Source organism: Oncorhynchus tshawytscha, linkage group LG04, assembly GCF_018296145.1.
Source record: "Oncorhynchus tshawytscha isolate Ot180627B linkage group LG04, Otsh_v2.0, whole genome shotgun sequence".
NCBI classification, from domain to species: domain Eukaryota; kingdom Metazoa; phylum Chordata; class Actinopteri; order Salmoniformes; family Salmonidae; genus Oncorhynchus; species Oncorhynchus tshawytscha.
This window is the reverse complement of record NC_056432.1, coordinates 51572828-51597402: the sequence shown is the minus strand read 5'-3', so window position 1 is coordinate 51597402 and position 24575 is coordinate 51572828. Positions and strand designations below refer to the sequence as shown.

The following is a 24575-nucleotide window of genomic DNA, read 5'->3' as shown; positions in this document are numbered from 1 at the left end:
TGTAAGGCAAATGATCCTAACGACCATAGATGTCAGATGTCAACACCAAGACAGGACATGCAGACTGACCCCTGAGCCCTGTGTCCATATCCAACAGGTTCCTTCCACTCTAACCAGCATTCTAACGCTCTCTCACTCTCTCCCTTTATGCCCTCTCTGCCTTTCGCTGCCTTTTTCTCTTATTCTACACTCTTACTTTTTAAATATTAAAGAATTAAAGGTTATTTTACCATTACTGCATAACCCCTTTGAGCTAATGCATTTTAAGAAATGTGCAGGACATCTGGTAAATCATGCGCTTGTGTCAAAAGGGGGTTTCAGTGAATTTTGGGTAGCATATGTGTAACTCAGGGTAGGATTGGTCCCTATGTCTCCCCTCTATCCATACTGCTGTTTTAGTCTGACCAAACAGTCATGGCATTATGCCCTGCCACAGAAAGGACATGTTGTGTGTCACAGAAAGGTGACTGTGCCTCTGTTTTCACACACACACACACGCACGCACGCATGCACACACACACACACACACACACACACACACACACACACACACAGGAGGAGGGAGGTAAAGGAAATAACGTAATCACACATGATTAGGGAGGGTAAGCATGGCTTGTGTTCACACACACAGTAGCCGTAGCCTTGGGGAGTTAGCAAGCACAGGTAGGGTTTGGAAAACACTCAGTTGTGCTTTGTACCCCCTGAAGACTGGTCTCTTGTTGTGAATGAATGGCCTATATGAACAAATACTTGTTCAGATGGCACACATGACTTTTTTTCCCCAAACAAAGTAGCTAGGGTTAATCAATGTAAGTTATCCTAAAGTATTATATTTCATTATGCTTCGACAACCAAGAAAATATTTATTTCAAACCAAGATAAGTCTTTTTTAGAACACCTGGACTAAGTCAGTTGGATTGAGACCGACTTGGGAGTTACAGACAGTTTATCTTTGGTTGTGGCTTAAGCTTAGTTTGTGAACCGAACAATCCATTTTTGGTGTGATTTACAATTGCTACCAATAGTCCCGTTATAAATATTGGATTTCTTTCATCCAAATGAAAGCTTCCAGTTGTGTTCGATAAAAGTTACAGAGTAACTCCTATCTACTTGAAAAGTTCTCTCACACACTTAACATACACAATACACACAAAAATATACACACATGTCTCAGAGCAGACTTATTGCTGGTGGTGAGTCTGAGGCTGTGTGTAGAGTCACTGATTATACATGATTCGTTTTGAGGGTTGCCAGTGTGGGGACCGTGGTGTAAGGGAAGATAGGTGGGGTGTGACTGTGTAATGGTGTGTGTGACTGTGTGTCTGTCTATGTGTATGGCTTATCCACTTAGTATGGGGCGGAGTGTGGACAGTGGTTGTGGGTTCAGTTCATCAGGATCACTCTGAATGCTCTCCTAAGGTGCATCCCAAATGGCCCCCTTATTCACTTTATAGTGCACAACTTTTGACTAGGGCCCATAGCGCTCTGGTCAAATGTAGTACACTTTATAGAGAATAGGGTGCCATTAGTCATTCAACATCAATACGTCATACACAGCCCTCTCCCACACTCATATAAATAGCTGAGTAAGACTAGTGGCTTGGGGGAGGGAACTTTGCATACTAAGCCTGTAGAGAGCAGAGCTATCGTAGCTTGGCTTTAGGCTTTTGGTGCCTTTTCCATTGTGTAAAATACAAGAGTGTCAGCAAATACCCATCTCACACATTGTGTTTGTGTGTGCATGTGTGTGTGTGTGTGTTTGGCTCTGTGGGAGTATGTGTGTGTGCGTGTGCGTGTTTTATATTTGTGTTTCTAGGAAACCTCCCTGTAAGGGGTGATTCTATTTGGGAGTGGGTGTGTGTCATATACTGTCCAGATTGCTGACTTTGTGGCTTGTAGAGCTGTAATTCTCTGTGGGAGAAAGCAATAGATTAGTTAAAACCCCTTTTGGTCAGGGCAGTAAATGGTTGAACGTTCCATTACTACTCTGTTACTACACTCTTAGAATAAATGGGTTCCAAAAGAGTTCTTTGGCTGGCCCCATAGGATAACCTTTTTTTGGATCTAGGTAGAACCTTTTTTTTTTCTAAGAGTGCACCCTACAGATGAGAATCCGATTTTATTTGGGGTATGGTTATGATGTGATCACATGCGTCAAAGGCATTACCTGTCTCATTTCCTGAAGGTTTAAATGAAAGGCTAAATTCTAATTTTAAAGGTGGGAGTATATATATATATCTCTCTCTCTCTATATATATATATATATATATATATATATATATAGAGAGAGAGAGAGAGAGAGTGAGAGAGAGAGAGAGGGATATTAAGAACTCGTAAAAGAGGACAGAGAGAGGTGGTGTGTAACTAAACATTTGCCCTCACACCATGTCTCCCCAGTCTTTTCTCTCTCAGAGTTAATCTTAGTTCATAAACAAACTAAATCTGATATGATCCCCTCATTATTCTCCCTGGTTACAGAACTGTCCTGGTAACTAGTAGTGCATTCAACCTTGACCTCCAAAGTAAACGTTTTATATAGTCTGTCTGTGGTCCTGGTTGTTTCTGTGCAGATGCCGAGCCATGGTGGCAGACACTGACAGCGTTAGTGTGAGTTGAAACACTACATTAATGCTTAAATAGCTTGAGGTCTTTGAGGGATTTAGTAACTCATTATGAGTAAATGTTCCTGATGTCTTCTACCTTTTTATATATATATTTTTTTTTTTAAACATTTTTGCGTGTACCTTTTGTATATACAGGTGAGCTATCCCTGCCAGCCCATGTCAGTCCATACACAAAGGATTCCCGGGCACCAATGGAGAGCAGGGAGGATGCCTACGCCCACCTGGAGCTACGTACCTTGGAACAGTCCCTTCTGGCCACATGCGTGGGCAGCATCACAGAACTCAGTGAGTGTGTGTGTGTGTGTGTGTGTGTGTGTGTGTGTGTGTCTTTGTCTGTGTCACATTCTCAAGCTTCACATTCACTCAAACACTCAAACGTATCACATACCCTCTTCATTTTACATTCAAAGATTCCCTCTCTCACACACTCTTTCTCAAACACTCACATCCTCCTCTCGCTTTAGTCCTAGCCAGCGAGGAACTATCTGGTCCTTATGCATGTGATTCATCAGCCTCATCTAGTCGGGAGAAAGAGACCGTTGCAGGCACAGACTCCTGCTGACCACGTTCAACCTTATTCTGAGTAGAGGGCCATCTTTCACATTTAGAGAGGTACCAGCTGTCAACTCCAACATCCCCAGTCCCTCTTGTTCTTCTGTTGTTCATCTTCATTAAAACTCGGGCGCCTAATTAGGGCAGCACTGAATAGTGTTTTGAATCCATCCAACTGTCCATTTGTCTCATGTATTCTTTTAGAATGTTAACTTACGTACAAGTCAGTCATCCCCGAAACATTTTAAAGTGCTGTGCCTCACCTAGCTAAAGCCTCTCAAATAGACAAAACACGTTTCTAGCCAAGAACTAAGGCCCGGGATTCAACCCTATCATGCTTTGTCGACACGATGTTGGTGTAGATAACAACACTGGTCTCAGGTCTGACGATAGCATAATAACGTTAACCCTGTTCACTGTCTTTAAAAAAGAAATCTGACCCTTGGTCTGTCTCTAGGGTCCCTTCATTAGATTCTGACAGGGATGTCGTATCCACAGAAACATTAGGCTATATAACAGACTACTCTGTGTTCCCAAAACACAAGGGCACTTTCATGTCAGCCACAGGGTGTTATAGACCCCCTTGCTCACCCCGCCCCGCCCCTCACACACACACCCCAAACACACACACACACACTCCCCTGTTTCCACAACCCAAACAAATTCCATGTTGGTCCTTTCTTCTCTGTTCATCTTGGGAGTAGCACCTAGCGAAACAGTGCACACACTTGTTCATTCTTGGAGCCCAAGCGCATGAATTAAATGGGAAAACATACAGTTTGTTTCACCATAAAATAAATCATAATTGTGGTGCTTATTGCTATCACTAGAGATTACACATAGTCTAGTATATCTAGCCATATGGATATACAGTACATACTGTAAATATGAACTGTAAATATGAACCAAAACCTGCATATACTTTGACAGACACTGTGGCTACTCCAGGAGTCTTAGCATCATTAAAAAAAAAGGAGTTGTCGTTTTAAGATTATAATCTCTTTCACATGAGCAGATTCTCTCACTGCTCTCTGGTTGCTACGTTTAAGACCTAGCGTCTCTTCTTTCTAATGCCTTCCACATATGTTGCGGGATAAGTGACTGCGATAGCTACAGCCGAGGACGACTATTCCTGATTTAAGGCTCGACAAGGAAGGACGTGCCGTTGAGCCCAGCTTAACTCAACTCTGCTCCCAAACTTGCCTTCTAATGAGTTTTATCGGAGACTCGATCATTGAACCGTTCCCACTGTCTCATCTGTAAAGAGATATAATAAGACACAGAATTGATTAACGTAAGACTAACGTTACATCCAGCTGCTACCTGTGATATCTGAGAAACTGAAGGGGAAAACGTGCAATGTGGCTCTGTCTATAAGTGTACTGACAGAAGTTGAAAGTCCCACAGCTTTGCATTACAAATGCATTGGTAAGGAAACCAATAGTGTATACATAGCATTGTGGGTACTGCAGTACATCATGCTACAACTACAGGTCTTAACAGAGCATGTATAGCTGAGGTTTTATGGATTTGTATCAGATGATGATGTGTGTGATACTAAATGCGTGTGTGACTGTTTCCTCTCAGGTGACCTGGTGTCACGGTCCATGCACCACATACAGCGCCTACGCGCAGTTAGCCACTCCCTCAGCCCTAATTGCCCAGCAAGTCAGCATCCAGTATTCTGGGCGCCCGATGCCATGCGTACCCTCTACTACTTCCTGTCTAGCCCACAGATGGAATCCCTGGAGAACCCAAATCTAGAGCCCCCCAGGATGGCCCTGAGCAGAGAGAGGTAAGGGCTGTGTGTGTGTGTGTTTGCGCGTGAGTGCTGTGTGTGTGCATGTGCCTTCTTGTATTCTTAGGCACACAGAGATATTGTTTCCCTCCACCTGGTACCAATTATAATCACAGGCCCCATTAACCCGTTAGCTTCCAGTTAGACTCGGCTCTGTGTCTCTGTTGAGGCTTGTGATCTCAGTAACCATAACCAGAGAGGAAGAGGTGAAGCGAGAGGTTACACTCGCCAAAATCTGTCCAAAATAAGCCCAATGTGTTTCTATGGGCTTATTTTGGACCTAAGCTTGTCGCCTTCTTTTTTTGCCTTTGGGACAACATCTCCCATTGTTAGGGCGGAGACATGATAATCTAGACATTATAAACAGATCTCTGCCATAACGACCAGCCTCTGTGCTCTGGGGAGGTGAAGAGACCACATGTTCTAAAACAAGCGTCACATCAGGGAAACAGTGTTCTCTTTATAGTCCTTTGTTAACAGTGAAAGGGTTCCCTTTTTCTGAATTGGGGCAAAATTTATGGGAGGTTGCTACATCAACACACATTAAGAAAAACACCCTGTGTGAACCTGTTTTAGGCCACTGCAGGAAAAGGTTAAGTAGTCTTTATTGCACCAAAGGCTGAGGAATTGGTCCTTTATGCCAGATTTGAAGGCATTGTGAGGTTTTTGAGTCATTGAGGAAAGTTAATAATTATATAACTTCATTGCTTGAATCTTTGCTCCTCCCCCCAGACTGTTTATGCTCCTTCCCCCTCTGATGGAGTGGATACGGGTTGCCGTGGTACACGCGGAGCACCGCCGCAGCCTATTGGTGGACAGCGATGATGTCAGACAGACCGCCAGACAGCTCCTCCCAGGACTGGACTGTGAGCCCAGACAGCTGAGGTAGAAAACACACTGAGCATTGCATGTTTAATGACATACACTTGCATGTTTAATGACATACACTCACCAGCCAGTTTATAAAGTACACCCATCTAGTACCGGGTCGGAATCCCCTTTGCCTCCATAACAGCCTGAATTATTAGGGGCATTCTACAAGGTGTTGAAAACGTTCCACACGGATGTTGGTCAATGCTGACACAATGGCATCACGTGGCTGCAGATTGGACGGTGGTACATTAACTCTGCGAACAGCCCGTTCCATCTCATCCAAAAAATGCATTATTGGGTTGAGGTCTGGGGACTGCGCAGGCCACTGAAGTAAACTGAACTCGCTGTCATGTTCCAGGTGATGTTTTTCCACTCCTCAATTGTCCAGTGTTGGTGACCACGTGCCCACTGAGCCGCTACTTCTTGTTTTAGCTGATAGGAGTGGAACCCATCTGTTGCAATAGCCCATCCGTGACAAGGATCAACGAGTTGTGAGTTCCGAGATGCTGTTCTGCACACCACTGTTGTACTGCTCCGTTATTTGTCTGTTTGTGGCCCACCTGTTAGCCTGCACGATTCCTGCCATTCTCCTTCGACCTCTTTCATCAACAAGCGAACTTCGCCCACATAACTGCCACTGACTGGATGTTTTTTGTTTTTCGCCCCTTTTCGCTTGGGTTTTGCCCACTCTGATGCTCAATCGAACAGTAACTGAACGTCTCAATGCCTGTCTGCCGCTTTATATAGCAAGCCACAGCCACGTGACTTACTGTCTGTAGGAGCGATCGATTTTCGTGAACGGGTGTACCTGTACCTAATAAATTGGCCAGTGAGTGTATATTACTGTAACATGCAATAGAAAGATGCTGAACCATGCTGTTGACTTGTGAAACCAGTGCATAACAGTAGGCCTACTGTCATTATTGAAGAGTTAAGCATGTTAGAAGTTTTCATTGTAGCCTCCCTCTTTCTCTCTCTCTCTCTCTCTCTCTCTCTCTCTCTCTCTCTCTCTTTCTCTGTCTCTCTCGCTCTCTCTCTCCCTCTCTCTCTCCTTATCCTCTTGTCTCTCCCTCTCTCCCAGGCCTGAGTGTTGTTCCAGCTCATTTAGGCGTCTGGACTCTAAGGCTGCTACAGAGAAGCTTCAGCTGGATCTGGGCTTCCGCATGCTGTCCTGTGGCAGAGCGGACCTGATTGGTCAGGCCACACAGCTACTGGGACCATCAGGGGTTAACACTATGGATGACCAGGTAGGACTGGGGATAGGGAATAGGAGATACATGGTGGGGATAGAGGTAGGGGGGAGTTGGGGAGAGGGGTAGGATATACAGTATACATATTCAGACATAAGACTGAGGTTTTGGCAGGGAAGTTAAAAGAGATGTGTCAGTCTTCTGCTTGTATGCCCTACCCTGACTGGTGTTAGAGAGTGTAGAGACTGTTCAGAGTAAGATGTGTATTCTCTGGCCTACAGGGTATGACCCCTCTGATGTACGCATGTTCGTGTGGAGACGAGGCTCTAGTCCAGATACTGGTGGAAGCTGGAGCCAACCTGGACCTGGCGGTGAACACTACTACTCGAAAGATATTAGCATAATATGATATGGATAGAATATCATGTAATGGGTTTAAAAAATCTGGTAACTTTCTGGCCTTCTAGGCAGAGTTTGAAAGGAAAAGCCATATCTCAGACTGGCCAATAAAAAGAAAAGATTAAGATGGGCAAAAGAACACAAACATTGGACTGAGGAACTCTGCCTAGAAGACCAGCATCCCGGAGTCACCTCTTCACTGTTGACGTTGTGACCTTGTGAGGCGTCTGTTTCTCAAACTGGACACTCTAATGCACTTGTCCTCTCGATTAGTTGTGCACCAGGACCTCCCACTCCTCTTTCTATTCTGGTTAGAGCCAGTTTGCACTGTTCTATAAAGGGAGTGGTACACAGCTTTCCACGAGATCTTCAGTTTCTTGGCAATTTCTTGCATGGAATAGCCTTTATTTCTCAGAACAAGAATATACTGATGAGTTTCAGAAGAAAGGTCTTTGTTTCTGGCCATTTTGAGCCTGTAATCGAACACAAATTCTGATGCTCCAGATACTCAACTAGTCTAAAGAAGGCCAGTGTTATTGCTTCTTTAATCAGGACAACAGTTTGCAGCTGTGCTAACATAATTGCAAAAGGGTTTTCTAATGATCAATTAGCCTTTTAAAATGATGAAGTTGGATTAGCTAACACAACGTACAATTGGTACACAGGAGTGATGGTTGCTGATAATGGGCCGCTGTACGCCATGGAATGTAGATATACCATTAAAAATCAACCGTTTCCAGCCACAATAGTCATTTACAATATTAACAATGTCTACACTGTATTTCTGATCAATTTGATGTTATTTTAATGGACCAAAAAAAATTGATTTTCTTTAAAAAACAAGTGTACATTTTAGACTTAGATATCGTAACGTTCTTCATTCTCCCAGGTTCCCTGCTGCTCCCACAGACAGCCCTCAGTCCACCCAGACAGTCGTGGTTGGGTGGCCCTCACCTTCGCTGTGCTGCATGGACACCTCTCAGTATCTCAGGTGAGTCCTCACTGCCCAGTGGAAAGGGTCTAACACAGTTTCTTAATCACACATCTCAGACTTGATAGTGCTGCCCTGTGGGAAGGTTTTGTGTATGTGTGTGTAGTGTAGCGTAGTACGAACCATTTCTCTGGGTTTCCGTGTTGTATAGCTGCTGTTGGAGGTGGGTGCAGACGTGGAGGGGACTGCTGTGACTTCCAGCCAGGAGAGTTCTGCTGAGACTCCTCTTCAGCTGGCCTCTGCTGCTGGGAACTATGAAATGGTGAGCCTGCTGCTGGCCCATGGGGCCGACCCTCTACTCAGAGTGCATGATTGGAACGCTCTGACATCCCCGCTCTACGAGGACATGAACTGCTTCAGCTACGCCGCTGCACACGGACACAGGTAGCTACACCTGTCGAACTGGTCCAGCTCCACATGTCGAACTGGTCCAGCTCCACCTGTCGAACTGGTCCAGCTCCACCTGTCGAACTGGTCCAGCTCCACCTGTCGAACTGGTCCAGCTCCACCTGTCGAACTGGTCCAGACTTGGGTTATGTCTCAATAGTCTAAAGTGTTGTCCTTTCTATGTCTATTACCTTCAGTCAGAACTGAATAAATGAATGGTTACTCATCCTCTACTCTCCTACAGGAACATCCTGAGGAGGCTTCTGACCGAGCCCCAGCAGAGGAAGGAGGACATTCTCTCTCTGCAGGAGATACTGGCTGAGGGGTTCCAGGAGGAGGAAGAAGAGGCTAGCTCACTACCTCCCCCCAGCCTCAGCCCTTGTAGCCCTGCTGTCTGCCCCAGTAGCTCCAGCCCCAGCCCCATGCCCAGGCTATGTAAGGCCAGGATGAAGGCCCTGCAGCAGGCTGCCTACTACAGCGCTGAGCACGGTTACCTGGATGTCACCATGGAGCTACGATCACTGGGTATGGGTTATTTGTAGGCCTACTTCTTTTGTTTTATGCCATCATCATTGTTTTGTGAAGGACTTGTTAGGAATCAAGCATTCCCGAAAGCACAGAGATATTATTTGATCCACTTTAGGTTGTTTGAGACTTTGTTCTCAATGACTGACCTACAGTTGAAGTCGGAGGTTTACATAAACCTTAGCCAAATACATTTAAACTCAGTTTTTCACAACTCCTGACATTTAATCCCAGTAAGAAAAACTCCCTGTCTTAGGTCAGTTAGGATCAACACAGAATGTGAAATGTCAGAATAATAGTAGAGAGAATTATTTATTTCCGCTTTTATTTCTTTCATCACATTCCTAGTGGGTCAGAAGTTTACATACACTCAATTAGTATTAAAGTAGCATTGCCTTTAAATTGTTTAACTTGGGTCAAATGTTTCGGGTAGCCTTCCACAAGCTTCCAATAATAAGTTGGATAAATTTTGTCCCATTCCTCCTGACAGAACTGGTGTAACTGAGTCAGGTTTGTAGGCCTCCTTGCTTGCACACACTTTTTCAGTTCTGCCCACAAATGTTCTATAGGATGAGGTCAGGGCTTTGTGATGGCCACTCCAATACCTTGACTTTGTTGCCCTTAAGCCATTTTGCTACAACTTTGTAAGTATGCTTGGGGTCATTGTCCATTTGGAAGACCCATTTGCGACCAAACTATAACTTCCAGACTGATGTCTTGAGATGTTGCTTCAAAATATCCACATAATTTCCCTTCCTCATGAAGCCATCTATTTTGTGAAGTGCACCAGTCCCTCCTGCAGCAAAGCACCCCCACAACATGATCCCTCCCACCCCCGTGCTTCACGGTTGGGATGATGTTCTTCGGCTTGCAAGCCTCCCCCTTTTTCCTCCAAACATAATGATGGTAATTATGGCCAAACAGTTCTATTTTTGTTTCATCAGACCAGAGGACATTTCTCCCAAAAGTCCGATCTTTGTCCCCATTTGCAGTTGCAATAGTCTGGCGTTTTTATGGCAGTTTTGGAGCAGTGGCTCCTTCCTTGCTGAGCGGCCTTTCAGGTTATGTCGATATAGGACTTGTTTTACTGTGGATATAGATACTTTGTACCTGTTTCCTTCAGCATCTTCACAAGGGCCTTTGCTGTTGTTCTGGAATTGATTTGCACTTTTTACACCAAAGTACGTTCATCTCTAGGAGACAGAACACGTCTCCTTCCTGAGCGGTACGACGGCTGCGTGGTCCCATGATGTTTATACTTGGGTACTATTGTTTGTACAGGTGAACATGGTACCTTCAGGCATTTGGAAATTGCTCCCAAGGATGAACTAGACTTGTGGAGGTCTACAACTTTTTTTTCTGACATCTTAGCTGATTTCTTTTGATTTTCCCATGATGTCAAGCAAAGAGGCACTGAGTTTGAAAGTAGGCCTTGACATACATCCACAGGTACACCTCCTATTGACTCAAATGATGTCAATTAGCCTATAAGAAGCTTCTAAAGTCATGACATCATTTTCTGGAATTTTCCAAGCTGTTTAAAGGCACAGTCAACTTAGTGTATGTAAACTTCAGACCCACTGGATTTGTGATACAGTATATTATAAGTGAAATAATCTGTAAACAATTGTTGGAAAAATGACTTGTGTCATGCACGAAATAGATGTCCTAACCGACTTGCCAAAACTATAGTTTGTTTACAAGAAATTTGTGGGGTGGTTGAAAAATGAGTTTTAATGACTCCAACCTAAGTGTATGTAAACTTCCGACTTCAACTGTAGGTGAATAATCTCTTGGGACCCTAATTTGTTCCTTTATTTGTTCCCCAGGTGTCCCCTGGAAGCTCCATGTGTGGCTGGAGTCCTTCCACGTAGCCCAACAACAGTCCAGGGATGAGGTGACCCTCTCTCTCCTCAGAGACTTCACAACTATCAGGCCACAGGACTACTGCCAGGAGCTGGTCTCGCCCGCTCTACCGCTCTTGTTTAACTTGTTTGCGACCAGCAAGGTAGCCATGACTGCTAGGCTACCTGGCAGTCCAATTTCTCCTTCAGTCGCTGTTGTTTGGTGTTGGGGTTTCCCGTGTAGACTACACTATGTCAGTAGAAGTTTTCATTGAGTAAATGTTCAATGGAGCCTCAAACCAAAAGCAGAGTATGAATCAGGAATCGATCCAACATCACAAAAAAAATCTCAAATCAGTTGTAATAAAATGGGTAGCAAAACTTGCAATGGATGTTATTATAAAGTCACATGACTCTTTCTGAACATGATTATATCTCTGTAGGACTATGCCATAACCAAGAGACTGTCAGCCATCTTCTCTCACTGTTACGGCTCTGCTCCTACTCCCTCTGTTCCTCCGATGGACCTCACTCTCTCCACACAGCTAGGTATGGAGACGGGCATACTCTCTCTGCATGGAACAAACTGTAGTCTGTCTGATTGTTCTGATTCTTAGGGTCGAGTTTTCACCTCATTTTAGCAAAGTGCAACTCCAGCGTTTGTGTAAGTCATGCTTTGTTGCGTAAGTCATGCTTCGTTGCGTAAGTCATGCTTCGTTGCGTAAGTCATGCTTCGTTGCGTACATGTATTTCAATGCATGTTTCTGACTCTAAATGGTGCAAACGTCACTTTGGTCTCTCTCGTCTACCAGATGCTCATTTCCTGAACAACCCAGAGATGTCTGACATAATGTTGTTAGTGGAAGGTCGTCCCTTCTACGCCCACAGGGTTCTCCTCATGTCTGCCTCCAAGAGGTGAGCGAGCACTTCCCTCCTCACACCTCGAGTGGAGGCTCTAGTGTTTTCAGGGGCAGTCTGTGCTTTTGTGTCCACAAGATGGTTATCAAGTCTCTTTCAGGTTTCGGTACCTGCTGAGTTTCTGTGGGTCAGACACCAGCACCATCCACATCTCTGACATCACATACAGCACCTTCCAGAGGATGATGAGCTGTCTGTACTGTGGGGGGACTGAAGGGCTGAGGCTGTCACAGGCTGACGCTATGGAGGTAATACATGTATCCTCATTTGCACTGATAGAACTTAATTCATACATCCCACTGTTGATCCATACATTTACCACAGTGGTTAAGCTTTCGGAATGGCCCCCCCACTGTCACTTCATTGAGGAGTGGAAAGACAACATAGCGGAGGTCATTCATAAAATGTAAGCATTTTGGATAGGTGTGATTGTATGTTTGGAGTGGTGACTTGTGATGGAAGAACAATCTGCTCCTCTGTCAGCAGCTGCTGCCAGTGGTCTGTTTCTTCCAGCTGGAGGTGCTCGAGAGGCAGTGTGAGAGCCTGCTCTCCCAGAGTATCACCCTGGACAACGCTGTCAGCATCTACTTGATGTCTACGGTAAGAATTCAAACTTTGTTAACATGTTGTCCTATGCAGGCTTAAAACTATAAGTCAACATTGTATCTGTGTGTTGTCTGCACCTTGAAATGAGTACGTGCAATCCATTATAATGATCATAATAGACAAAGTGGGCCTGTGTGAGTGGTGCTTGCATTAGTATCATTGTAATATTCATTTATTTGAATTTTGCCTTCATTTAACTAGTCGAGTCAGTTAATTAATCCCACATTTTTCCCAGACATGAAAATATCCAACTCAAGTGTCATTCGTAACCCTTTGAAATAATCCATCTTTTTTTTTCTTTTCTTTTTCCGTGAAAAAGTGTGTTTTATGGTCGATCACAATTGTGACCGGTGGGATAATGTTAAGTAAACTGAATTAACATATTTCTCCTATGCAGTTATCAAACTTCTTATATATCCCAAACCCAGTTATTAACACATTTAAAACTCTGTCACTGGCAGTCCCCAGCATTGCCACTAGGATGCCCACATCACATACTAGTGTGACTATTTTACAACCCTTATACAACACCGGTATGAATGCTGAGAGTGAAGACAAAAAAACAACAACCATCAATGTATTTCAACATTGTTACTTTATTGTAACATACATTGTAACATTGTTACTTTATTGTAACATACATTGTAACATTGTTACTTTATTGTAACATACATTGTAACATTGTTACTTTATTGTAACATACATTGTAACATTGTTACTTTATTGTAACATACATTGTAACATTGTTACTTTAGTGCAACATGTGTTGAAACATTCATGTTGTAACATTTGAACTTGTACTTTAGTGCATTCATTTAGTGCATTCATTTAGTGCATTCATTTAGTGCATTCACGAACAACCATTTAGCAGTCGTGTGATTCCTTCCCACTGAACATAAAGGTAATAGTGAACATAAATGTAATATTTAGTATAGAGGTAGCCTGTAGAATATGCATTCAAGTAGAGGCCTACACTCCACAAAAATAAAATTATATATATATATATATATATATATATATATATATATATATATATATATAAGCACCACTGGAAATTGAGTGCTTATATATACATACAGTGGGGCAAAAAAGTATTTAGTCAGCCACCAATTGTGCAAGTTCTCCCAATTAGAAATATGAGAGAGGCCTGTAATTTCCATCATAGGTACACTTCAACTATGACAGACAAAATGAGAAAAAAAAATCCAGAAAATCACATTGTAGGATTTTTAATACATTTATTTGCAAATTATGGTGGAAAATAAGTATTTGGTCACCTACAAACAAGCAAGATTTCTGGCTCTCACAGACCTGTAACTTCTTCTTTAAGAGGCTCCTCTATCCTCCACTCGTTACCTGTATTAATGGCACCTGTTTGAACTTGTTATCAGTATAAAAGACACCGGTCCAGAACCTCAAACAGTCACACTCCAAACTCCACTATGGCCAAGACCAAAGAGCTGTCAAAGGACACCAGAAACAAAATTGTAGACCTGCACCAGGCTGGGAAGACTGAATCTGCAATAGGTAAGCAGCTTGGTTTGAAGAAATCAACTGTGGGAGCAATTATTAGGAAATAGACTGATAATCCACTGATAATCTCCCTCGATCTGGGGCTCCACGCAAGATCTCACCTCGTGGGGTCAAAATGATCACAAGAACGGTGAGCAAAAACCCCAGAACCACACGGGGGGACCTAGTGAATGACCTGCAGAGAGCTGGGACCAAAGTAACAAAGCCTACCATCAGTAGCACACTATGCTGCCAGGGACTCAAATTCATGCAGTGTCAGACGTGTCCCCCTGCTTAAGCCAGTACATGTCCAGGCCCGTCTGAAGTTTGCTAGAGAGCATTTGGATGATCCAGAAGAAGATTGGGAGAATGTCATATGGTCAGATGTAACCAAAATATAACTTTTTGGTAAAAACTCAACTCGTCGTGTTTGGAGGACAAAGAATGCTGAGTTGCATCCAAAGAACACCATACCTACTGTGAAGCATGGGGGTGGAAACATCATGCTTTGGGGCTGTTTTTCTGCAAAGGGACCAGGACGACTGATCCGTGTAAAGAAAAGAATGAATGGGGCCATGTATCGTGAGATTTTGAGTGAAAACCTCCTTCCATCAGCAAGGGCATTGAAGATGAAACGTGGCTGGGTCTTTCAGCATGACAATGATCCCAAACACACCGCCCGGGCAACGAAGGATTGGCTTCGTAAAAAGCATTTCAAGGTCCTGGAGTGGCCTAGCCAGTTTCCAGATCTCAATCCCATAGAAAATCTTTGGAGGGAGTTGAAAGTCTGTGTAGCCCAGCAACAGCCCCAAAACATCACTGCTCTAGAGGAGACCTGCATGGAGGAATGGGCCAAAATACCAGCAACAGTGTGTGAAAACCTTGTGAAGACTTACAGAAAACGTTTGACCTCTGTCATATATAAAAAAGTATTGAGATAAACTTTTGTTATTGACCAAATACTTATTTTTCACCATAATTTGCAAATAAATTAATAAAAAATCCTACAATGTGATTTTCTGGATTTTTTTTCTTCTCATTTTGTCTGTCATAGTTGAAGTGTAATGAAGTTGAAGCGCACTGAACAAAGTTGAGTAATTGCAAATGCATATATCAATACTAGACACCTTAAAGATGATGTGTACCAAAAACCTTTGTCCTATTTTTATGTTAACATACTTTAGTAATCTTTTGTTTGGGAGTTTTGATGCAGCCATCCTCTTCTCATGGTGCAACCAGGAAGTAAACAGCTCTGGTCATGTGACAATTTACACTAAACATGTGACACTGCACATCTTCTATTGAGACCCTTTATTATTCCAATATTGGCTGGAAATGCATTGATATATCATCCAGTAAGATTTTTAGAGCTTTATAACTGGAAAAGTATTTTACAGTCACTATTGTGATTAAATAGGTGAAAAACAAATTCTTATTTTCAATGACGGCCTAGGAACAGTGGGTTAACTGCCTTGTTCATGGGCAGAACGACAGATTTTTTCCTTGTCAGCTCGAGGATTTGATCTTGCAACCTTTCGGTTACTAGTCCAATGCTCTAACCACTAGGCTCCCTGCTGCCCTTATGTGTCTCTCATTTTTTTTTTTCTCACTCTCGTCTGTCTGTCTGTCTGTCTGTCTGTCTGTACAGGATCACGGGGCGGCAGAGCTCAGGAGGTTCTGTGAAGGTTTCTTCCTGCAGCACATGGAACAGCTCCTGGCGAGAGAGGACTTCCACAGGCTGCTCCTGGGAGGGGTCCATCAGGACCAGCTCTCCCCAGGGACAGAGACCCAGAGTGGGCCATGTCAGGAGCAACACTCCTCTCTCCTCCTGGAGGATCTGGAGGTCACTTTGGTCCACAGGCTGCTCTCGCTGTATCCTCCCTGCAGAGAGTAAGCCACCGGCTGCGTCTCAGTAGTCATAGTTGGCTTCTTTGTTCTTCCATCGTCTCGTTTCCTTCAACTGTACTGGTGTGAAATAACTACATGTGAAAGACAAGTAGCTATATCTGCTCTTAAACGTCAGTTAGGGTGAAGGAAATGGGATGAGGAGAGGAGGCCACGGGTAGAATATTGAGATGGACCCCATGTGGGGAGAAGGACAGACGTACCAGCATTCCTGGAGATAAATAACCGGTGTAGTGTAGCGCAGTATCTCGCAGTGTGGTGATGTCACCACTGTTGCCAGCACAGGTTGGTAATGCTAATCTGTCACCAGGGCCTAGGTGAATCTGCCACCGGACAGAACACTTTTACTGTGATCTAACAGGCCCTCAAACCTGCTCTCTCTGCCTCTGTGAATGCCCAAGGTACTGCGAAGACAGTTACTTTAGTTTCAGTGTAATGGTTAGAGAAGCAATGGTAGTTAGCAGCTTCTTGTCACTCATAGTGAAAGGACAACTGAAGGTGCTGCAAAAAAAAGTTAAGAGACAGAAGCATAATGAGTTTTGCAGTTGTGGAACGCAAACTCACCATCAATTCCTCAGGTAGCCCAGAGAGCAGGAAGGAGGATTGATGGATAACTGGAGGAGTACTGCTGCCGTCTAGTGATGTGTTGGACTTGTTCCACGGGACTGACATAGGAAATAGTCCATTGCTTAAGAGAGGAAATGGATGCAATGTACTACGGCTGGAATTAGATCTTAAGAGTATGATGAAGGTTTCTGGATATACCGCCAATATAATAACAGGTACTGAGACTTATTTTCTAGTAAGAAATAAAGCATTTAGAGCATTTTGGACTGCTGTTACTTACTAGAGTCCATCCTCTTTCGTGTGGATGGAACTTGGGGTTGATACCGTATATATTGTACCGGAATAACAGAACTCTGAATATGTTATTGTTCTGTAGATACAGCGTGTCAATAAACGTTTTTTTGCACACAATAATTAACATCGGCATTTTTATATTAGCACCTTTTTTAGAATAATATGCTCCCATGGACGTGTATAAGATCAAATCAGAAATCACCACCACGCAATTCCAAAGTCGACAGATTTATTTCCTTTTGCACTGAAGTTGTTCACAGTTATGTCACAAGGGGATACATTGCCAGTGGTTTCCTGCTAAATACCAGCGCTCCTGGCGTTGTGTTCTACTCTATGTCCATCATCCTGTGTGGCCTGGTTACCCAATAGTACAAAATAGAAAGAATAACACTAATAGGTATTGCTTTATTTTATCTCTTCTGATACCAATTCCCACCCCAGACAGAATTCGTGACCAGAGTATCGGGTCGCTCTTTGAGACTGTGTGTGTGTGCGTGTGTGTGTGTGTGTGTGCGTGCAGAGGATGCATTGCACGGTAAATGTGCACAATAGTATAAGGAAGGGGAGGGGAGGGTGCGAGGAAAGAACTCAAAGACGAACAAACAACCGAAGTGGTGAGGGAGAAAAGAAAAATAAGAGAAACAAATTAAGAGACAGGAAAGAAAGAACGAAAGAGAGAGAGAGAAAGAAGGGGGGGAAAGGGACAGAACAATTCCAACAACTACATGCAAAGAAAAGACACATGTTGGACATGCAAACGACACCACAAGGTAAAAGCTAAGTGTAGGAGTCCCCTTGGTTTTTTTTAGAAATAAGTTTGTCAGCAAATTGTTTTGTATTTACAAGGCGAGTGGCTGGAGTGATGTCTCTGATGTCGTACACACACAACGAGAAGGAACGCACAATTATTATCAACAAGGGCTCGTTCCTCTCAAAGAGACTAGTCTACATTCTTAAATTACCGTAAATCATTTTCCAAATGTATAATATTACAAGCTTTCTCATCGATGAAAGAATGAATGCTGACAAAAACATTTAGAGAATGATCAACGATCAATAAATGAAACATGACAAAAACATTTAGAGAATGATCAACGATCAATAAATGAAACATGACAAAAACAATCCTTATAAGTTATCTAATACATTTTCTACATCGTTTATATAAATAAATACATTCAAACAAAGATGACAAAAAAATACAATAAGGTACACAAATATACACAATAAGTATGTCCACTATTGTCTGAATCCTGCAGATATTTCAAAGGAACATGAACAAAACAAAATGGAAGAAAATGAACCCCTGAAATGATTCATCCCTCAAAAGGGAACCGAAAATAAAATACAACATTTAATCGATAAAACACATCCAAAAAGTAGAAAACACAGAAGATCGTGATAAGTTCTTAGCTAAACATAATGTCACAACTACACAAACGTTGTACATATGGGAACATACTGTAGTTAGTCTGTACAACAGAATAGATCATTCATTTGTGTACCCCTCCCTCCCCATTGCCCACCCAAAGTCAATGAACTCAATTTCATTTCATTTACAGCAATGACACAGAGTCTGAATACGTCTAAAGTGTTAAAATCCTGTAGTTCACAAAGAAGGACTACATGAAAAAGAATTACAATCCAGCCAACGTTCAGCCAACGTTCAGCCAACGTCCATCCAACGTCCAAGAGTCGCGCCTCCTCTCTCCAACTTTCATAGGAGCCAGTGGTTCTACTTCCATTCGTCTTTGTGCACAAGTCTTTACATCCCCCAGTGTGTGTGTGTGTGTGTGTGTGTGTGTGTGTGTGTGTGTGTGTGTGTGTGTGTGTGTGTGTGTGTGTGTGTGTGTGTGTGTGTGTGTGTGTGTGTGTGTGTGTGTGTGTGTGTGTGTGTGTGTGTGTGTAGGAGGATAGACAATGAGGAGAGAAAGGAGGAGAGGGGATGCGTGTAGTATAGGTTTGACAAACATCAGTCTTTTTAAGGCTTTTCTCCAACTCTTCGGCTAATCTGTCTCTGGGTGTCGGTCATGATGAAGAGAGATTCTCTAGTACTCTACTGTTTAGTGTATGTGTGTGTGTGCGGGTGGAAAGCAGGAGGGGTGCATGGGGAGGAGGGGGACAGCAGTGTGAAGTATGTGAAGTCTTTCTCTTGTCCTCCGTCTCTGGCTCACTTACTCCCGTTGTTGTCAAAGTGCCCCAGGTTGGGACACACACACTGTCCTCCATCTTGTTTCTCTAATAGGTTTTAGTGATGATCCCTGGTGGTAGAGACAAGGTCAAGCCATCATCACAGAGCAGACACATACACACCAACACACATCCCACGGCGTGGGAAAGGGACGAGAGGGTAGATGAACAGAAAAGGAACATGGCTACATGTGGTACTTATATCGTCAAATACTGATCAATGATCGATTGCTAAACTCAAAGAGTAGTCATTCCATTATTATACAGTACAAAAGTTTCTCTCTGTGATAATCAAAAGTAGATTTTTCTCGAGACACAAACACACTAAGCCTACTGACTAAAGCAAAGAAAGCAGCATCTCTCATTTCATTTGTCATCTCTCACACACTCTTGTGGGTTTTGTATTGGGTTTTGAATGACCTGATAACAGGTTGTTATTATCTAGTCATGCAACAGAGAGCTAGCTACTTCTCTCCGGTCTTAAGGTTGTTCCCCAGTCCGGCTGGTGGTGGCCATCTTTGTTTGTTTGTCTTTGCCCAGAAGCGGGGGGCATTTAGAGTCAGTGGGCTGAGTGGGTGGGGGACATGGCTCGTTTCGCCTGCTGCCGGGGGCATGCTTGGCGGGGGCGGGGCTAGGTGTGCCGGGTGTGCCAGGGGGGTTGTGCGACGCCTGGCTGTTCTTCTCGTCTGAAAAAAGCTGTTTAATTACGTCAAAGAAGTTACTCAACGGGCTGCCTAGGTACAAAGATGGGAAGAAAAGAAAAAAAAGAGAGAGAGAACAAACAACGAATGAGCAATGGGGTTAACGTGAGGAGGAAGAGGAGAGGGTGACGATGAGGAAAGGCCTGGAGGTATTGTTCCAGGAGGTAACAAGGAGACTCGTTAGCCACGTGGATGGTAAAAAAAGAGGATTTGATCATACGTGTTAGACTGTTGGTATATTCAGTACCAGTCAAAAGCTTGGACACAGCTCCTCATTCACGGATTTTTCTTTATTTGTACTATTTTCTACATTGTAGAATAATAGGGAAGACATCACAACTATGGAATCATGTAGTCATGGTATAAAGACGATTGCCCTATTTGGGAAAAGACCAAGCCCATATTATGGCAAGAACAGCTCAAATAAGCAAAGAGAAACGACAGTCCAGCATTTACTTTGAGACAAGAAGGTTAGTCAATCCGGAAAATGTCAAGAACTTTTAAAGTTTCTACAAGTGCAGTCTCAAAAACCATCCAGCGCTGTGATGACACTGGCTCTCATGAGGACCACCACAAGAAAAGGAAGAGCCAGAGTTACCTCTGCTACAGAGGATACCTTCTTTAGCGTTAACTTCACCTCAGATTGCAGCCCAAATAAATGCTTCACAGAGTTTAAGTAACAGACACATCTGTCTCCTCTGAACATCAACTGTTCAGAGGAGACTGAGTGAACCAGGCCTTCATGGTCGAATTGCTGCAAAAGAAACCACTACTAAAGGACACCAATAATGAGAAGAGACTTGCTTGGGCCAAGAAACAAGCAAAGGACATTAGACCGGTGGAAATATGTCCTTTGATCTGATGAGTCCAAATTTGAGATTTTTGGTTCCAACCGCCATGTCTTTGTGAATTGCAGAGTAGGTGAACAGATGATCTCTTCCCACCGTGAAGCATGGAGGAGGAGGTGTGATGGTATGTGGGTGCTTTGCTTGTGACACTGTCTGTGATTTATTTAGAATTCAAGGCACACTTAACCAGCATAGCTACCACAGCATTCTGCAGCGATACTCCATCCCATCAGGTTTGCGCTTAGTGGGACTATCATTTGTTTTTCAACAGGACACTGACCCAAAACACACCTCCAGGCTGTGCAAGGGCTATTGGACCAAGGAGAGTGATGGAGCGCTGCATCAGATGACCTGGTCTCCACAATCACCTGACCTCAACCCAATTGAGATGGTTTGGGATGAGTTGGACCGCAGAGTGAATGAAAAGCAGCCAACAAGTGCTCAGCACATGTGGGAACTCCTTCAAGGCTGTTGGAAAAGCATTCCTCATGAAGCTGGTTTAGAGAATGCCAAGAATGTGCAAAGCGGTCACCAAGGCAAAGGGTGGCTACTTGTTTAACACTTTTTTGGTTACTACATGATTACATATGTGTTATTTCATAGTTTTGAAGTCAAACATAAGAAAAACCCTAGAATGAGTAGGTGTGTCCAAACTTTTGACTGGTACTGTACGTTAATTATGTCTCTAGGCTGAGGTTATCGTGCATCAGTATTAAAGTGCTAAATTACGAGACATGAGGTTGGAACAATAGTAATCCATTAAAAAAAATGTTGGGTTCATATAAGACCTGTGGGCTTTTGAGTCTCTGTTCTACCTGGTTTGGGTGAGAGTGGTGACATAGGAGGGCTAGCTTGAGCTCTGGAAGGGTAATGACTAAAATGACTGGGTTTGGGGCAGTGGTGTCCAAATCTACATCCTCCTGAGTGCTGGTTTTTATTCCAGCCCGGCTCTAACACTCCTGATTCAGCTCGTCAAGATTAGAAGAGGATTGGTAGAAATAGGAGTGGTAGAGCAGGGCTGTAACAAAAGACTGCACGCCCAATTGATCTCTTTCTGAAGAAAGGGGAGGGGGGATGGGAACGTAAGCAGCATTTCAGAGTACCACAAAACATAATGTCTTGCCTTCCAAGCTCCTGGTAACTATCCTAATCACCACAATAAAAGCAAACCTTAGAATGAGTCCATACAGTGCTCACAGACAAACACATACAATATGAACAACATGCCATCATCACAATAACATCACTCATCACACAACCAATTTCACTTTCAAGTAAGAGGAATTTTAGGGACGGTTTCCTGGACACAGATTAAGCCTTGCCCTGGACTAAAAAGCATGCTCAATGGGGATCCTAAATTGGAAGTGCTTTTTAATCCAGTAACGCTTAATCTGGGTCTGGGAAGCCAGCCCCTAGTGTTGCACTGAGAGTCAAACATAGACAGGTTTACTCCTAACTTTCTTGAAATCTATCAGTCTACCTGTCCTTTTAAAGTTAATAAGGTGGGTGTTTTTTTTGTTGACCAAACACAGAATACTTACGCAATGTCATCTTGCTATCACTTACCATTGTTCTTGTGCTACATAGCCATTTGTTACTGATGGTCTACAATGTGTTTCACTCATGGAATGGAAGGGAGGGGGAGTGGACATTAACATCAACACTAGTGTGCATCACAACACACACTGTGCCATATAGCCCCATGCAAAGGATTATACACACACACACACACACACACACACACACACACACACACGGAGAGCTGTGCATTAGTGACACAATAGTGCATTAATTGTGAAGAGGTGAAGAGTCATCAGGTGTAGTGAGGGAGGCTCAGGCTAGTAGTTTGCTGTTTGCCAATCGAGTGAGTATTTCATTAGGCAAACAGTGGGTATTTGATTAATTTAGTATTTTATTGTGATTACATATTCAGGGAAACAGTGAGTATTGTCTTAGTGGTTCTTACCACGCTTGGAGGGTTTGCTGGTTAGAGTGTCTGACCGCTGAGAGACATCTGGGAGCAGAGTACACAATTACTCTCTAACACACCTCTACAGTGTCAGCTGGTATATACAAATGAAGAATGGTATAAATCTTTGCATACATTTAGCATTTTTTCAGTCTGAAATGAATGCGCATGGGTCCTTTTCTATGTGTACGAATTATGGCTGTTATCAAACTTTAAAACATTTACTTTAGGTGTGCTTTAAAATCTTTTCGTTTTTTTTTTCAAAACGTGATATCCAACACACTAGTTTTTCCCAAGATGTGCTATGTCATTGTCCAGGTGGATGAAATATTCTATATGGTTTTTGCAGATGGCTCTAAAGTGAGTACATTTTCTAATAATTTCCATTATAGTTGTCACTTTTTCCACATTTTGTTACGTTACAGCCTTATTCTAAAATGTATTAAATACATTTTTCCCTCATCAATCTACACACAATACCCCATAATGACAAATTTTTGCAAATGTATTAAAAATAAAAAACCAGACCCTTTGCTATGAGACTCGAAATTGAGCTCAGGTGCATCCTGTTTCCAATGATCATCCTTGAGATGATTCTACAACTTGATTGGAGTCCACCTGTGGTAAATTCAACTGATTGGACATGATTTGGAAACGCACACACGGATACGGGAAGGAGACGAGTGGAAAACAGCCTTTAACACGGCTAGCGGGCACTACGAATACCTGGTGATGCCATTTGGACTGACCAACGCCCCTGCAGTGTTCCAGGCCCTGGTAAATGACGTTCTCTGTGACATGTTGAACCAGTTCGTGTTCGTCTATGCTGATGACATACTAGTTTTTAACCAGGTCTTTTTTAAAGCTGAGAAATGCGAATTCCATCACTACACCATCTCCTTCCTAGGATACATCATTCCTGCAGGTAACATGCATATGGATTCTAGCAAGGTGAGAGCGGTGGTGGATTGGCCTCAACCCACATCCAGAGTGCAGCTGCAATGCTTCCTGGGGTTTGTTCATTTCTACCGCAGTGTCATCCGGGGTTACAGCACCCTGGCTTCCCCCCTCTCTGCACTCACCTCTCTCAAAGTTTCATTTGTATGATCCCCAGATGCTGACCGGGCGTTTCTGGATCTGAAGCACCGTTTTACAACAGCCCCCATCCTAATCCATCCGGACCCGTCCCGTCAGTTCATGGTGGAGGTTGACGCCTCGGACATCGGAGTGGGGGCCATCCTGTCCCAGCATTCTGTACAGGATCAAAAGCTGCATCCCTGCACTTCCTCTCCCATCGTCTCAATTCCGCTGAGAGGAACTATGACGTGGGAAATCGAGAACTACTCGCGGTGTAGATGGCGTTGGGGGAGTGGAGGCACTGGTTAGAAGGGGCAGAACATCCATTGGTTGTGTGGACTAATCACAAGAACCTGGAAAATCTCTGCACCGCCAAGCGCCTCAACTATAGGCAAGCTCGATGGGCCCTGCTATTCACTCTGTTCAACTTTACCATCTCCTACCGCCCGGGGTCCAAGAATGTGAAGCCGGATGCTCTCTCACATCTCTATAGCCCCGTTGCTACACCGTCAGACCCCGAGACCATCCTCCTTACCTCTGCACTCATCTGGGGTATAGAGAACCAGGTCCTTTAGGTGCAGCATTCCCAGCCATTTGCCTGCAACCTGCCGTGTAATAAACATCTGAGATTCAAACTATCTGTCTCCTGTGTCTGCATCTGGGTCTTATCCTGAGTCGTGTTGTGTAGTGTCATACCCAAGAAGACCCGAGGCTGTAATCGCTGCCAAAAGCACTTCAACAAAGTGCAAATTTGCCAACATTTCTAAAAAACGTTTTGCTTTATCATTATCGGGTATTGTATGTA

At 43.5% G+C, this 24575-nt stretch overlaps 2 protein-coding genes across 5 annotated transcripts in view; one reads left to right on the top strand and one right to left on the bottom strand.

Moving 5' to 3' along the window:
- Nucleotides 1–17099, top strand: part of LOC112248966 (ankyrin repeat and BTB/POZ domain-containing protein 2) — a 28231-nt gene extending 11132 nt beyond the window's left edge. Inside the window, exons 2-15 of the mRNA XM_024418453.2 lie at nt 2760–2909; nt 4764–4971; nt 5707–5859; nt 6929–7094; nt 7319–7408; nt 8326–8427; nt 8579–8811; nt 9059–9339; nt 11169–11347; nt 11627–11732; nt 11996–12098; nt 12202–12349; nt 12588–12701; nt 15868–17099. Coding sequence (XP_024274221.1) covers nt 2760–2909; nt 4764–4971; nt 5707–5859; nt 6929–7094; nt 7319–7408; nt 8326–8427; nt 8579–8811; nt 9059–9339; nt 11169–11347; nt 11627–11732; nt 11996–12098; nt 12202–12349; nt 12588–12701; nt 15868–16113 — 2279 coding nt within the window. The 3' untranslated portion in view covers nt 16114–17099. The remainder of the gene's footprint in view (nt 1–2759; nt 2910–4763; nt 4972–5706; nt 5860–6928; nt 7095–7318; nt 7409–8325; nt 8428–8578; nt 8812–9058; nt 9340–11168; nt 11348–11626; nt 11733–11995; nt 12099–12201; nt 12350–12587; nt 12702–15867) is intronic.
- Nucleotides 17100–17200: 101 nt separating this feature from the next.
- Nucleotides 17201–24575, bottom strand: part of brsk2b (BR serine/threonine kinase 2b) — a 187999-nt gene continuing 180624 nt past the window's right edge. For 2 of the 4 annotated variants that reach the window (XM_024418451.2, XM_024418452.2), the window contains 2 exons: nt 22691–22738; nt 17201–19909 (listed from right to left, as the gene is read on the bottom strand). In XM_024418451.2, the coding sequence (XP_024274219.1) occupies nt 19656–19909; nt 22691–22738 (302 nt within the window). In that variant the 3' untranslated portion in view covers nt 17201–19655. The remainder of the gene's footprint in view (nt 19910–22690; nt 22739–24575) is intronic. The other 2 variants (XM_042320850.1, XM_042320851.1) reach the window with 2 other exon arrangements.